This window comes from Melospiza melodia, chromosome 5, assembly GCF_035770615.1.
Source record: "Melospiza melodia melodia isolate bMelMel2 chromosome 5, bMelMel2.pri, whole genome shotgun sequence".
Classification (NCBI taxonomy): Eukaryota; Metazoa; Chordata; class Aves; order Passeriformes; family Passerellidae; genus Melospiza; species Melospiza melodia.
In genome coordinates, this window is record NC_086198.1 from 33,026,523 (window position 1) to 33,042,552 (window position 16,030).

General features: G+C 47.6%; 1 protein-coding gene across 7 annotated transcripts in view; it reads right to left on the reverse strand.

Moving 5' to 3' along the window:
* SLC4A4 (solute carrier family 4 member 4) overlaps positions 1–16,030 on the reverse strand; it is a 147,759-nt gene that overhangs the window by 17,757 nt on the left and 113,972 nt on the right. For all 7 annotated transcript variants that reach the window (XM_063156924.1, XM_063156923.1, XM_063156919.1 and 4 more), the window contains 9 exons: positions 12,436–12,523; positions 11,145–11,299; positions 10,763–10,876; positions 9,207–9,381; positions 7,339–7,472; positions 4,062–4,333; positions 1,874–1,944; positions 1,357–1,545; positions 237–350 (listed from right to left, as the gene is read on the reverse strand). In XM_063156924.1, the coding sequence (XP_063012994.1) occupies positions 237–350; positions 1,357–1,545; positions 1,874–1,944; positions 4,062–4,333; positions 7,339–7,472; positions 9,207–9,381; positions 10,763–10,876; positions 11,145–11,299; positions 12,436–12,523 (1,312 nt within the window). The remainder of the gene's footprint in view (positions 1–236; positions 351–1,356; positions 1,546–1,873; positions 1,945–4,061; positions 4,334–7,338; positions 7,473–9,206; positions 9,382–10,762; positions 10,877–11,144; positions 11,300–12,435; positions 12,524–16,030) is intronic.

Here is a 16,030-nt window from a genome sequence, read left to right on the forward strand (position 1 = left end):
CCCATCCATTAACACCAGTCAAAGGCTCCAAGTATGGAGGCAGAATTTAGGAGATAAACCAGCCAATTAAAATGATGCTAACAAAAAGCCTCCTAACCCTAAGCCTCTGAGTAAACAGGCCCTTTCCAGACTGCTGACTACATTCCCATTCTGAGGGCAAGTCGCTCCACACAGGGCAGGTGCAAGGGAAAAGGAACCTCTTCCAAAAGCCAGCAAACAAGCTGACAACAACATACCTTGAATTCACTTGGCACAATTAGTTTTGGTGTGTCCACACCAACCAGGGCATCAATTCCACAGAAGATCAAAATGGACAGGATAATGGCAAAGTCACTAATGAGCTTCCGGGCCTGAAAGAGACGTGGTACCATAACCACAAGAGTTAGCACCACAGAACAGCATTTCACCCATACTTTAGTGCCCACATGGCAAACACTGGCAGGACAAGCTCATAATTTCTTCCCCCACAAATATGGCCACTATCATGTCCAGTGTCATTTGCCACACATGCCTTGGTACTTTACTGTGCTCTCTGAAAGCCTAAATGGAGGCATAGAAACAGCACAAACTTCCACAAATGAGATACTCTGAAGGACTGGCAGAGATTACACTCTTTGCTGTTCAAGTAATAAGTCAAACTAAGCAGACAAGAAAACAAACCAGGCTTCCCAGCTAAATCCCTAAGACTGCAGCTCTCCTGAAGTCACTGGAATACAACAACTTAGAGCTGCCAGTGATCAGACCCTAGAATTTAACCACACAGGAGGCACTGTGCTAGCCTGGAACTATGTGAGCTCTCCAGAGCTGCTGTTCCTTCCAGGTGTCTTGGGTTTGCATGGTTACAGATAAATTGAGCTGCATTCCAGCCTGGATGGAATTTGTTTCCTTTGTATTAAAAATAAGAGAGGTTCAATTGTAACACAGTGGAACAGTAAACATCCATGCAGGATAAATCCCTGTGTGTCAGGATGCCAGAAAAGGGGCAGTCTCAGAGAGAAATGGCTTTGGTTCACACGCCTGTAGCCTGGGAGCCTCACCAAGGGACAAAACAGGCAGATGCACCTGAGACGTGCCTGAAAGCTTGGAAGGGTTGCCTTCAGCACCTTTAAGACCCCTGCCACATTACCCAAGCAGGTTACAGCTCCTCTTGGCTCTTCTGTTGCCTTACCTGTGTTCTCCAGATGCACTGGGAGCAATCCCAGACATCCCTCTGATAACCAGATCCAGCAACCAGCTGCACTTTTATCCCGACTGCTTCCCTGCAGAGCATCCCTCCCTGTGTGCAGGACAGCAGCTCCAAAAGGAAGGCTGAGCTGTGCCCTCACAAAGACTGATAGAGTGACAGGAGATACTTACAGTGGTGGGAAAGTAGCGACTGGTCTTGAATTTCTTCAGGGCCATGGAGCAGGTGTAAGTGCCAAAGAAGAGGATGAAAGACATGAGGGTGATGTCAGGGACATAGTCACAGTTGTTGCCCACAAGCTGACCCCCATACTTCAAGCAGTCCTTGGCTGTCAGAGCTGCCCAGTCAATGGTGCTGTTGGCCTGCAGGAAAAAAGGGAATGTTTCCATAAGGATGTGGATACTTGGCCCATGGTGGGACAGGAATGGTGACAGAGTATCTGAGAGGAACAGGGAGGCAGCATGCAGAAGTTAAAATCACTGAAGCACAGAACGGTTTGGGTGAGACTATTTTCCTGCTGGTGTTTGACTAAAAGAGGTTGTTATTCTGTGCCTCAACTTCCTTCCCCCACACAGGGATGTGATCCAGCAAGCTCCACTTCTTTCTCCTTGCTATCCAGAGCTTGCCAGCAGAGTGGCACCACAAGACTCTGCAGGCCATGTGATCCCTGCCTTCCCAAGGGGAACTCACCAGCTCAGAGGAGGGAGAGACCAGCTCATAGTCTGACAGCACCACGGTCCTGTTAAGTAATGAGCTATTAACTGCAAGAGAAAAGAAAACAGGCAATAAGGTGAGCAGGATGCAGGAAACCGTTGGGAAGGAGAGACAATTCCAATTATTAAATAATTTCTCTGTCAAGCTGTTTGCCACCTCTTTGCTCCAGAAAAGTTAGGCACAAGTGTTTCAGAGAGACTCAAAAGCCTCAATCATCAATCACTCACAAAACAGAAAAAAAAAAGGTTAATTGAAACATAACCCAAAACCAACGGGGATTATATTTTGAGTTGATGGTAAAAAAAAAAAACCACAAAAAACCAGACAGACAATATAATATCCCATAGCTTTCCAATATTTTCCTAATGATTTCTGGATTAAATTAAATACCCACAGAGTATTCCTAATGATTGATTTCAAATGCAAGCACAACGCCAAAGATACCCAGAAAAGCAAAATGTGATTCAGTGTCCAGCATAAACACAGTTTTGAATTAAAAGAAAGAAAAAAGAGAGCAAGAAATTGAAATCAACAGGATGGAGATAATTTCTTTGAAAGAAGGAGCAGCATTCCCTGTGGCTTCTGAAGCATTAGGAATCATGAATTTGAAATTTCATTTAGAAATGCAATCCTTCCTGTAAATGGGCTCATGGCTGATTGAGGTTTTGCATAAATAAACTTTTTTCACTTGGATGTCTGGAGAGCCACAAATGCTTCAATGGGAAGTGGAGACTTCCAATTTGGCATTGACCATTCCCATCGTCCTAGTTTCAAGAAGGAATTCACTCTGCCATTCCAGCAGAGGCAGAACCAGATTGTGCTCACCAAGGTCCTGTGTTAATAGGGAAGGCAGGCACCCAGCCCCAGGGAACGGGCTCTCAACACCTGCAAGGAGCAGCCAGCAGCTTTTCCTGTTGGACAGGTGTGCCAACATAACCTGCAGTTTGCTCTGGGCACAGATCAAGTTTCTTACTCACTCCCCATTGTTTGTGGGATTCTAGGAGTGGTCCTACTTCCCCAATGGTACAGCCAGCCTCTCTCAATTTGGATTTGGGTTTTGTAACCCTTTGTTCCCAGAGCCATAGGTACACTGGCTCTATCTGCCATGCAGCCCACACTCCAGAGATAGGCTGCCCTGGGGATACACTTCCCTTCTTGGAAGGGAGGGAATTGTTTGTGCTTTCCCTCTCATCCGCCAGGAGCCAGGAGGTGGGAACCACCCACGTTTGGGTAACGCCTTGAATAAATCCAGCTCCTGAAACAGGAGTGGCCTGAGCTCCATGGCAGTGACCCCAGCTGCACAGCAGTGACCTGGCCACCACTGCTGCCCCTTCATGGCATTTGGAATACCATTTGGAATGGGGATGCAAGGAGACAGGGGTGCAGAAACAGCTTCTCCACTGGTCATGATGCTCTCTGGAGGAGTTCCAGCAAGGCCAGCTGTAATGTGACATGTAGGTGTAGAAGAAGGGATTACAGGTGACTGTGCCCCTGTCACAGTTGCACTAATTACCAAAGAAGAGGAACAGTCTTATGACCCTCAATGGGTCATAGTAACTAATAAAGATAAGTGTGACAAAAGGGATGGGTTGGCTGCTCAGGGGTGGACCTTGAAGAGGAGGACCTGGGTGACCCCTGAGGAAGAAGGAACAACCAGGAAAAACTAGAGGATGGACAAAATAAGGCAGAGAGTTGCTGCTGAACAAGATCTGTGGTGAGGTTTGCAAGGGGCCTGCTGCTGGAGCCTGCAGTCATATTCCAGCAGGAACAGCCCGCAGACTCTGCAAACTAACACATGCAGTCACAGTCAAGCAGGAATTAGCTGCAGTCAGTCCACCAGGGAAGCCAATAGTAGGAGCTTGCTGTAGTCACAATCAGGATGGCTCAGTTGTAGAGAAGAATAAACTGGGAGCCTTTACACATCGTTGAACAAGAGTCCGTGTCGTGGCTCACTTCTACCCGCAATGAGAGGTCTGCTGCAACACTGACATTCCACTTGGGATGAAATGTACCTCTCAGCTTCTAAGAGACTAAAACAGGATATCTGAAAGCAACTGATAAAGAAGGAATAATCTACCTATTATCTGGGCTGCAGCACAAGGGAAAAGGAGAGCAAAGGCCACCTCCTGTCTACAAACTGGAGAGGTAATGAACACTCCCTTACCTGGATCTAGTGGTTTACAGGCACAAGAGTAATGAGTGATATAGTCCACCTTGAACTGGGAGTTGATGGGATAATGATCTGCCAGCTTGATCATCTTCTTGAAAGCATCATAAATGAAGATGAAGCTGATGAGGGAGGAAAACCCTTCCTCGGTGAAGCGGGTGAAGTACTTGACCAGGAAGCTGGCGTCGGTGGCCACGAGAATGAGACACTGGAAGGCTGACCAGAGGCCGATCCAGAGGCGGAACTCCAGGTAGTCAAAGTCATTGTCCCTGCAACAAGACAAGGGGGGCAAAAAAGGAAAACGTTGGGTTAGATAAGATCAGGAAGTAGAAAGCAGATGTTACATGGAACAAAGCTGAGTCAGGGGATGTTGAATCACAGAATGACCAGGTTGTAAGAGACCTTCAAGATCATTGAGTCCAACCCAGCCCCAACACCTCAGCTAGACCATGGCACCCAGTGCCACATCCAGTCTTGTTTTAAACACATCCAGGGATGGTGACTCCACCAGCTTCCTGGACAGACCATTCCAATACTTTATCATCCTTTCCGTAAAAAACTTTTTCCTAATATCCAGCCTATACTTCCCTTGGTGCAGCTTGAGACTGTGTCCTTTGGTTCTGTCAGTGCTGTCTGGAGAAAGAGACCAACCCCACCTGACTGCAGCCACCTTTCAGGGAGTTGTAGAGAGTGATAAGGTCACCTCTGAGTCTCCTTTTCTCCAGGCTAGACAACTCCAGCTCCCTCAGTTGTTTCTCACAGGGTTTGTGTTCCCAGCCCCTCTCCACCCTACTGCCCTCTCTGGATGGGCTGAAGGGTCTCAAGGTCCTTCCCAAACTGAGGGGCCCAGAACTGGACACAGTGCTCAAGGTGGGACCTCACCAGGGCGGAGTACAAGGGAGATTGACCTCCCTGCTCCTGCTGGCCACACTGTTCCTGATCCAGGCCAGGAGCCATTGGCCTTCTTGGCCACCAGAGCACACTGCTGGCTCATGTTCAGACAGCTTTTGACCAGTACCCCCAGGTCCCTTTCTGCCTGGGCACTGTCCAGCCACACCATCCTCAGCCCATAGCATTGCAGGGGGTATTGTGGCCAAAATGCAGGACTGGGCACTTGGATTTATTCAACTTGATCTTACTGGAGTCTGCCCATCCATCCAACCACTCCGTGTCTCTCTGCAGAGCTCTCCTACCTTCCTAGAGATTGACTGAGACTGGACATAGAGTAAATACCTTCTCCCAGAGGGTGGCTGGACACTGGAACAGTGTTGCCAGGAAGCAGTCATGGCACCTAACCTGATGGAGTTCAAGGAGCATCTGGACAGTGTTCTTGGTCATATGGTTTAGTTTTAGGTAGTCTTGCCAGGTGCACAGAGTTGGACTTGCTCATCCTTATGGGTCCTTTCCAACCTGGGATATTCTATGACAAACCCTGGTGGTGGGAATGGCAGGGGATGGAGAGCCATGCACCCAGCTGCATCATTCCTTTCTGGGGACAATGCCCCGCATTGTTTGCTGCTTGAGGCTGAGGTGCTGTGCCAGCACAGAGTCCAAAGGTGGGCTTTTAGGAATGAAGAAGTGCCTCAAGGGAACACTGGAGCAGATGAGGACCTGCCAGGAAGGCCACAGCCTGTTCTGGAGAAGGAAGCAAGAGCGTGTGGGACTGGCAGGCTCAGGCAGCTGCAATTCTCTGGAAGCCAGAAGCCCTGACTGGGAAGAGGGTAAGGAGCAAGTAAGAAGCAAAATTATTTAGAAAAAGAGAAAGGAAAAAATAAAAATACAAGACCCAAGTGACAACTCTGAAGTATCCAGAGTCAGTGCCTGAGGGGGCAGGAGATCCCATCCATCTGAAGGCAGCTGGCAGAAACCCAGCTACACTGACTCCACACCATTCAAGAACTTCAAAAATGTTAAACTATATTATTTTAGCATTTACTTCTCAAATTCCTGCAGCACTTCTGAGGCTGACAGAGCAGGTGGAAAAGCACTGTGTCCTGCAGGATTGCTCCTAGCAGGGAACAGCGTGTTGTGAAAATGAACAACCATAAATGCATTACTGAAAAATCAAAGCACTCAGTTCCAATTTCCTTGTAAGAAAGGCCTCCTTTGAAACGGCCTTCCTTTCTGCTCTGGCAGGTTGTTAGGACAATGGCTTTTACAGCTGCCACCTCCTCCTCAGGTTAACAGTAACCACCTTCTTCCTTCCAAAACAGTACAAAGTGCTTTTCCATCTCGCTTTTTTCCTGCTGCCTGCTGCACCTGGGCTTTGTCATGCTTGTCAGGTGCCAACAGGTGCAGTGTGTCCATTCCTGACTCTATTCATTGATTCCAGATGAGGGAAGAAAAGAAAGGTGCCCACCTCTTGCTCCACTGTGCAACTCACCCTTTGGTAGTTTCCAGTTTCCCTCCCTAGGATAATCTAACTTTCCAGCCATTTTTTCTAGCCCCCATCCCTCCCTACATGTAGGAACACAAGTCCTGCACAACCTGCCATGCTGAGAACACAGACTACAAGGGATTTGGGGTGTATTCTGTGTAACCTAAAATGATCTCCTTGCAAAACACCACCCAAAGGGTCATCAGCCCCATGGGTGAAATCATCCATGACACTGCTGATTCCTTTGGGGATTCCAGTGTATCTTCCTGATATTGCAGATGTGGGAATGGTAAATGATCACCCCTAACAAAATGGGCTCCCTTTAGCTCTGGGTGTCAGCTGTCAACAAAGTGGAGAAAGCAGAACTTCTTTATACCAGTTAAATGGAAAAAATGCAGGAAATTTCCTTTAAAAGCAGAAAAGCTCCCCCATGGAATTCTGGGGGCTGTTTCTACCAGAGACACTTTTGCTTTCATAAATAATAGTAACTATTTCAAATGGCCACTGGACAAATTCTTGGCAACCTTGAGACCCACGGGATTTTGTTAGTGAAGAGCAGGATTCATTTCCCTGTTCCTATGGGAGACAGAGAAGCAGTGATGGGGAGAAGCAGCACACTGCACCGAGAGCAAATTCCTCACCAAGGACTGAAGTGGCCAAGGCTGTTTTTGTTTCAGGAGGCCCCACAGAGACAGGCAGGCACACACTGGGCAGCGCCCTGGGACATGCATGCCGGGACAATCCCTGATGTGATTGCACTGGGTCTCAGCAAGGAACAAGACCTTTCATTCTGTGCACTAAATCCCCTCCTTCCCCAGCAGCAAGCAGCTCATTCCCTGGCTGGATTTCCTTCATGTGGGACATTCCTGTCCCCACCCTCTGCCACCACATACTCACTTGCTGAAATTGAAGAGGAGCCTCTCAAAGACCAGGACAGGTCCTGTGCTGCTCAGAATGGTGAGGGGCTGGCCAGCCAGGAGGCAGAACACGGCACCGGTGACAGCGGTGCCCAGGAAGCTCTCCAACACGCCCTGCAGGGACACAGCACAGGAGTCACCCTCTCTGAAGGAGCACTTCTGTTGTGGCTGCATGTCCCTGTGCCTGTGACCAAGGGGACAGCATCCTCTGCCCCCCCCTGCAGCTGTCACCAAGATGTTGGTGCCACACAAGCCACAGTTACTCGGGACAACCCACATTAATGTGCTGAGCAGCCATTAACAGCACAGGCCAATCCCTCCCTTCCGCCCAGGCAGCAGGGATGTGGCTGCAAGCTCTCCTGACTTGTCAAGGGTACTGCAAGAATTGCAATCCAGTTTTGTGTCTCTCTTCCTTTAGAAGACATGAGTTAGTGTTTTCACTGAGGAAAGCAACAGGCTAGCTGCCTTTGGGGGACTTGTAAGGCTGAGCCCAGTAATCCCAGGGCAAGGAGCAGCCTTCACACAGCTGATCCCCTCCACTCCTCTTGTATTATTCATGGAGTGGGCCCTTGCGGCCAGAGCATCTGGAATCTCTTTTCCCTGCGTTCTTCCACTTGTCTGTAGCTAAGAATAGCATGTTTTCTCAGAAACAGAAAACTCAAGAGCAAGCTGTGAGGACAGTGCTGGCTGGGGCAGCTCCCAGGACAGGGAGCAGGGATGGGCCACACTCAGTGCCTGCCCCAGCAACAGTCACATCACTGTTTACAACAGACAAGACACAGACACACAAACTGTGATGTAGTCACCCCAAAAATACTGCTCGCTGAGGGTTTTTTTTGCTACTTGATAGTAAGCTTGAGACTTCTGGACACAATGAAGTGTTTCTCAATTTGAACTAGATTTGGAATCAGGTAACATTTCCCCTTCCTCCTGTAATTTAAAGACTGCACCTTGTGCAGAGCAGACAGGCTTTGCTATGCTACCCCATGACAGTCCAGTGTTGCTCACTGGTGGGACCTGGAGACCTCTCCATTCCTGACTTCCCTGGAAAAGGCAAACTGTTTGTACAGAAGAGAGGGGAGCTGGGCACTGCACAGGCTGCTGGATCTTACTCTAGCCTGTAATTCATCACAGGGAAGTGCAGGGTTCCAGATATGTGCCCTCATTTCCTATGTTTGACTTAATTAAACCTGCATAAATTAATAATTCAGTCATTATCATTATGAGCTTGATTATTGCTAGGAGATTTGAACTGGACTGGCTAAACCGAATATATCTAAATATAACCTCCTACTTTTCCTATTATTCCACTAACACACAGGACCTCCAGCACTGTTAACAGAGAATCCCTTCTCTTTAGCCTGAGCTAAGCCATTGATCCAGCCTGTCCATGGATATGTGCCTGGTTCTCAGCTTGTGTCCTCCCACTACTACAAAATTCATCTTTCTAAAGACCTGACATTTCTCTCCTGTGTTACTCATTTTCCTAATAATTTTGGCATTTGCTTTTCACCAGAGAGGCCAAAGCCCAGGTACTGTAGGAATCAGGCAGAGGATTCAGAGTTAGCAAATTGAATTGGACTAAAATGGTACAACTGAGAGCAGATCAGAGGAGCTTCTCGGTACAGAAGGAGCAAAGACCTCCTCTGTTTCTTGGGCCTGCTTTTATTCACCATTTAAGGAACTGCTGTACAAGCTGTCAAAGAACAGCACAGCAGCAGAGAAAGCAGTGAAAGCACAGAACACCTCCATTATTGTACCAAGAATTCCAGCTTTGCCAGTGCCCAAGCACTGCTCTGACTGGACAGCAAAAGGCTGGATTTGCTGGTTCTGAAAGCTGTTGCCCACCTGCATGTTCTCCGTAGCATCCCCAAGCAATCCCCCAAAAGTGATGGCATTGGTGACAGTGGCCAGGTAGATGAAGAGGATGGCTGAGAGGGCCTGGATGTTCAAAGCGTCGTAGAAGTCACTGGCGAAGAACGGTGCTTTCCTCTTGATGTCTTTGATCAAGCCCCCGCAGAATCTGCAGGGACAAGCAAGAGGAGACTCAGGCAAGATGTCTCACAGTGAAACTCAACACCCTAACCCTGCAGAGACACTGCCAGCAATGAAGTATGATCTCTAAGGAGTGAGATCAGCACGATGCAAACAGCCTTATCATAGCTGTGGTGGTCCAGGGATCTCAGAGAGAATCCTGTAAGGAGAGATAATATCTCAAACTTGTGATGCAGCTGGAAAGGGACAAATTGCAGGACTACAAGCCACGCTTCTGCTGAAACAGACCACTACCGTTTGTATTTCAGGAAGCTCATCTGTTGGTTTTTTTCCCCCAAATATATTAGTTGATGTAATAAAACAGATTAACTCTGGTCTAAGTCCCTGCCTGAATTTCTCCACATAGCAGACACCATGGCTGGGTGAGCCAAACAATGTGCTACATGGAAAAATGATTCAAATTAATAACCAGCAAAAGAACTAGAAGCAAAAACATAAGGGAAACACTCTCGGATGACAAAAGAACTTTCTTGCAGATATCCCTTTTTGTATGATCACAGACAAGACAGTACTTAAGTCTTACAAACTCCACATGGCACTGACACTGCCGGCATGAAAAATGTTTGTTTAGCCTCTTGTTCCCCTGCTCACAGCTCCCCACCTCTGCCAGGACTGCACAGACACTGTGGCAGACAGGTACACACCACCTTCTGACCCCAAATCAGGACACTCCACTGCCTTGTACAAACCAAGGCAGTGTGAAGACTTTCAGACTTTCCCTCTAGAATTTAGACTAGAACTAGAACTGAAAAAGACGATTCAGAGTGGGAAGGAAGGCACAAAGCCACCATGAAGCCCTGTGCACTGATCTTGAAATGCTGAACCCGCTGTTTCATGACCACCTGAGCTGTATTCCCACTCCAGTGGACTTTAACATGGCACAAAGCAGAGTAATAAAGCAGAGAGTAGGGCCTGGGGCACTGTTACCCTCTCTCTTTCTATCCAATAAAAGCCTTTAGCTGTGCAATCCAATTGCAAGACTAATGTCCAGAAAAGGGAACATGTCTGCTTTTGGCTAAGGCACCCCTTCATCAATCCAAATGGATTAACTGAGGTTTGGACCAGCCATGTTTATGTTCCCTACAGCTCATCTGACTTCCCAGGCTCCCAACAGGCAGCACCTACCTGGGCCTTCTGTCCTTTTTAATGGCTCTTTATCATTTACTGAGCATCTGATCCATGACTTTCTGCCATCTGCTGAAGCCAGATGTTCTGAACCCTTCACACAGCCTCACTCTGGGCAGGAAAGGCCCCCAGGACACATTCTGGGGTCACACCTGAGCCTGTACAGACAGCCCACTGGGCTGGGGATGCTTTGGCAAGGGAGGCATTGCAGGGGTGTCACCGACCTGCCCGTGCGCTGCAGCTCCTCGCAGTCGCCGTGGCCGCCGCCGCCGTGGCCGCCATCATGGGGCGTGTCGCCGTTCATCTGCACGTTCTCCCCACCCGAGTACATGTTCTTCCTAGGCCAGGACACAGCATGTCAGAGCACCAAGAGGAACCTCAAAGAGCCCAGCAAACTACCAGCTGTGTTACTGTGTGCCTACATCATCATCTCAAAAGGTACAGACTTCCAGGAACATCCTCCCTCCCTGAAAATATCTCCAGGCCTTTCTAAATAGTGACAGCCAGGTGCAGGTCACTCCATACACCTGGCACAACCAGAACACTGCCTCTTCCCATCCCCTCATGCCCACTGTCCCTGGCCAGCAGCCCCTCTCCTGCTATTACCTCTTATCTGAAGAAGGGAGAGACTTGGGGGGCTCTATCCTAATGGCTGGATCCCATTCCCCAGGGGGGAGCACAATGACTTCATCCAGAAATTCATCGATGCCTGCAATCAGGTCCTGACGGTCCTTGGCTTTATAGGCAATGTCATGGAATACCTGCAAGGAAAAGAGACTCCCCGTGGGAAAGGTTTGCATTTCTGTGGCCCTGGCTCCTTTGCTGAGTTCTACAAAATCAACTTAACTCCTTCTCAGAAACCTCTGAGAAAGTATCAGGACATGCGCCACAAGGAGGTGTGACCCTCAGAAAGCCTCTTCCTTTGGCTGGATAACCACAGAGATTCTTTCCTTTTAGGCATATATCTAATTTTAAGAAAACCATTTATTTCTAACCTTTGAAAATGTTAGTAAAGCAATTATCTATATCATTAGTGCAAAAAAGTTTTCTTCTACATAAGGACTTTCAATTACACTTGCAGAAGACACTTTGACAAAGTCACCTACTTCAGTCTATCAAACCCAGATTCATCTTCACCCCTGTGACACAGAACTGATAACAATATTTACTCAAAAACAATATCATAAGCTGGTTTTAGTGAAAGGCCTGGTATTAATAATGAAGAACAAATGAGAAAAGGTGGGGGAAGGAAAGCATTAATGCTGAATTTTATAGGAATCTTCTGGACTGTGTGGAGAGGAGGTGGATCAGTGCATGTGACAGACGAGTTGGTGGCAGGAAGGGACTCTGTGAGAAGCAGCCCAGTGAGTGACAGACAGCTGGAGAGCTGGGAGCAACTGAGCTGTGATGAAGAAGCTGTAGGGAAGAAAGGAGCTGTAAATGAATCCTGAAAGGCTGTCCATGGCAGCAAGGAGGGGCCAGCTGCTCCTGGCTACACATGAACACTGCCAGTGCTTGGGACACAGTGCCACACGCAGCACCACATGGGGGAAACGGTGCTGTGGGCATCACCTGCATATCCCTGGCTGTGGGATTCTGGGATGGCAGAATAGGACACAAGGTGCAGACCACAACAGAATAAATTCAACAATTAATTCACAGTTGATATGAAAGAGTGATCACTAGCAGGACAATACACATGGCACACAAACCTCTCCTAGAGTCCCACTTTTAACAAACACAAAGTCAGAGGCAGTAATTTTGTCAACAGATGGAATTAGGAGGTAACATGGGTATTTCAGCTGTATGTGAATGCTCCTTCCTGTTGACCAGGCTGGAGGGAAGGACACTGTTACTTGGGAAAACCATTTCCCACTGGAGATGCCAAGATACCTACCTCATCTGACATCAGCGTGGCAATGGCTCGGCCGATCTCATGATAGGACTTGGCTTTGCCCTTTGGTCCCAGCAGAATGAAGAGAAATCTGACAAAACCAAGAGATTGTTCCCACTTAGGATGGCAAAATCAACTGCTTATTACCTATACAATACCTAGACAGAAATCTGGCCTGAAATTTGTGGTCCTTGTTAGAGATCTGGAGGCTGCCAGTGGCCTCAAGCTATCTTTGGACCAGAGGTTACTCCTTGTGGCCCACCATGATCTGTGCACTATGAAAGCCTGTCCACCTCCATGGGGATTTGTTTCATGGAATCACAGAACAGTGTGTGTTGGAAAGGATCCTAAAGGCTATCTACCCCCTCTACTAGCCAGGTTCCTCCAAACCCTGTCCAACCTTGGACACTTCATTTTCCACATGATCTCTTTGGGCAGCAACTACATCCAAGTCAGAGCTGAAGAGTTTAAAAAACACCATGGTATGAAATCTTTGGAAGTGCAAACATACAGATGAAATAACCTCACCAGAAGCACCTATCCCCTTCCAACAGCTGGATTAAATATTATTTTATCTCCTAACTCATATATGATGAGGTACTAAGTTGAATGGCTTATGAGGAGTAATATATCCAAACAAGCACTTTCTGTTCAAGAGAATCTAGAGTCCTAAAAGAAAAAAGGCAGCAAGTTAGTAGGACACGATCCATAAATACCTACTGATTGGCATTACTACACAACACCTCTTAACTGAGTCCTTCATGAGGTGTTTGAGTGTTTTACTGGAGGTTCACAGGGAGGTGAGTAAGCCACACACACCCAGGTCATGTCCTCTGCTCTCCTCCCACCTCCTGGAACTTTCCCTGCTTTACCAGTTCTTACAAAATAACACTCAAGAAAAACTGTTCCTCAGCCAACTCTTTCCAAACTCCAGGATGCAAATTAGCCAAACATATTAATATACTAAAAAAAGGAGGTTCATAACTTCAGGAGCTGCTGCTTGGCATTCTCCTGGTTTTCCAGGAGAACCAGGCACTTCCATAACCCTCTTGGGCAATAACCCCAACCAGCTGGCTCTTTTCCAGCACAGTGCAGCAGCACCTGAATGCTCCTGCACTAATAAAACACTCCCGAAAACAAGGAGACTGTGGCATTTTCCAAATTCTTTGTCCTAATTCAGCTCAGATCTGCCTTCAGTGGGTAGAACAAGATCCTTTCACGGGCCAGACATTACAAACACAAAAACACTAATGCATTTTAGTGGCTGTAGCATTAATAGGCAGACAGGACTGTTTCTTCATGCAGAAAACAGCAATCTTAATTGTATAGGCTATACTGTATAGGATTACCAGAAGACACTGTGTCAGATTTTATTGGTGGACAATACATTCACACTTAGTTTATTGGTTAGTACATGGTATTTTGCATGTCTATCAAACTTCTGTATTTATGGTTAGTTTACATATTTTTTCTACTGATTTCCATGAGACAGATCTTATTGTTTATGCAGGTGCTAGTTGTTTTTCACCTAAGAATAAGTTGTGTTAACAAACCTTTCATACCTAAGATTGTTTTTGGATGGGAACTTGCAAATTACTCAGCTGCACTTAGAAGAAATGACAGGCTAGCTATAAATTTAACAGAGCAGGCCTGATTTGATGAGGCCTTTCTTCTATAATTCTTTTACCTGTCTACAACAAGTGGCCTGAACTACAGTATGTGTGCATAGATTTATTATCATTTAGTTATGAACATTTCCAGCCACAAAAGCCCTCACTCCATGCTGTGCCATACTCCTCCTCTTCCTCTGCTGAAGGCCACTCAAGAATTCCTCCCTGCTTCACACAATACATGCTGAGTTATCCAATGCCCATTTCTGACACCTAACATTGCTAATAATGCTGCAAGGCAGGGAATGGGAGGTTCCACTAAGCTCAAAGCCTCTCAGAAGTATTAATAAAATGCAATGTTTTTCTCAATGCACTGCTAGAACAGCAACTCCATGAGGGCTGAAGGCACCTATCAAAAGAATCTCAGCCAAGTCCTGGAGGAAAAGTGCCTTTGCAGTGAAAAGCCTCCACTGGGAGGACCAGATCTGCCCCTCGCTCTCCAAATACCTTGGACAAGTTACCTCACTTCATTTGAGACCTGCAGACACCAGCCTTTCCCAACTCTGCACACCAGACTGTGCAAGTCTGTGCAGCTTATCTCCAAAAAACATCATCTCCTGGTTCATTCCTCATCTTTCTTGCCATCTTCACCGCATTAAACAGCAGCCTTGAACACACGATTGTGCGTTGCTCTGATGAAAATACAAAGCCATTCCCAAGCCATGTTGCCAGCTCAGGGCTTCCCCAAATGAGGAGTTCCCCAAATGAGGAATCCCAAGCACTGTGGGATTAAATTTGACACAAGAAAACCAAAGGCCTTAAAGGTTTTTTCAATGTGACCAGTAAAAAGAAAACTCAGGAAAGGCTGGGATATCTCTGTTCCAACTGCATATCCCTGATGTTTCTATTCTAGCCCCTGTGCTCTGGAACCAGGCTGGGAGAGCTGGGGGTGATCAGCCTGGAGAAGAGAAGGCCCCAGTGAAACCTCAGAGCTCCTTCCAATGCCTAAAAGGGCTACAGGAGAGCTGGAGAGGGACTTGGGACAAGGACCTGGAGTGACAGGACAAGGGGGAATGGCTTCCCACTGACACAGAGCAGGGTTAGATGGGATATTGGGAAGAAATTCTTTATGCGAGGGTGGTGAGGCCCCAGCATAGACTGACCAGAGAAGCAGTGGCTGCCCCTGGATCCCTGGAAGTGTCCAAGGCCTGGTTGGACAGGGCCTGGAGTAACCTGGGCTGGTGGAAGGTGTCCCTGCTCGTGGCAGTGAGTTGAAACAAGATGGGCTTTGAGTACCCTTCCCTTCCAACCCAAACCATTCCCTGCTTCTCTATCTGCAGTTGCTGAAGAGCAGGAAATGTTCACCTAACACAGCACCCCAGACAGAGGGACTGGAGACAAAACCTGAGTGTTTAGCCCCCTCCTGCCCTACATAAAACCAAGGAGAGAAGCACACAGGTCACACTGGCAGTACTGAGAGAGCCGGTCCAGTTCCAGAGGCTGAGCAGCATCCAGCTGGCACCCGCACTTTTACCAGGGAATCAACAGCTGAACCAAATAAAAGGAGAGGCCCCACAGGACAGAAGGCTGGGTATGCCAGAGGCTCCAGCATCCTGCAGTCTGCAGGCTGTAAGTGCAGGCCCACGGCAGGAATACCGCGGCACTGGCACCGGAGATGTTCCATCACAGCTCCTCCTGGCCCTGAGGGGATTTCCTTGATTGAATTTCCTAGGATGCAGCCATGGCAAATGGCTCTTCATCACTCATGAAAGCCACCTAATGAGCCTTACTGCTTTGATTAGGGCCAGTATTTGCTTTGGAGAACACCAAATGGATAATACTATTTCCTGGGAAAAGTGCTGGCAGGGAAGGACATACTGCCTTTATTATTGCTACGGAGTAATGAGGCTGCCCAGCAATCCTGGATCTAACTTCCTGGCTCCCACCACCACAGCAAGCAATACCTCATCTTACAACTGCTGAAAAGA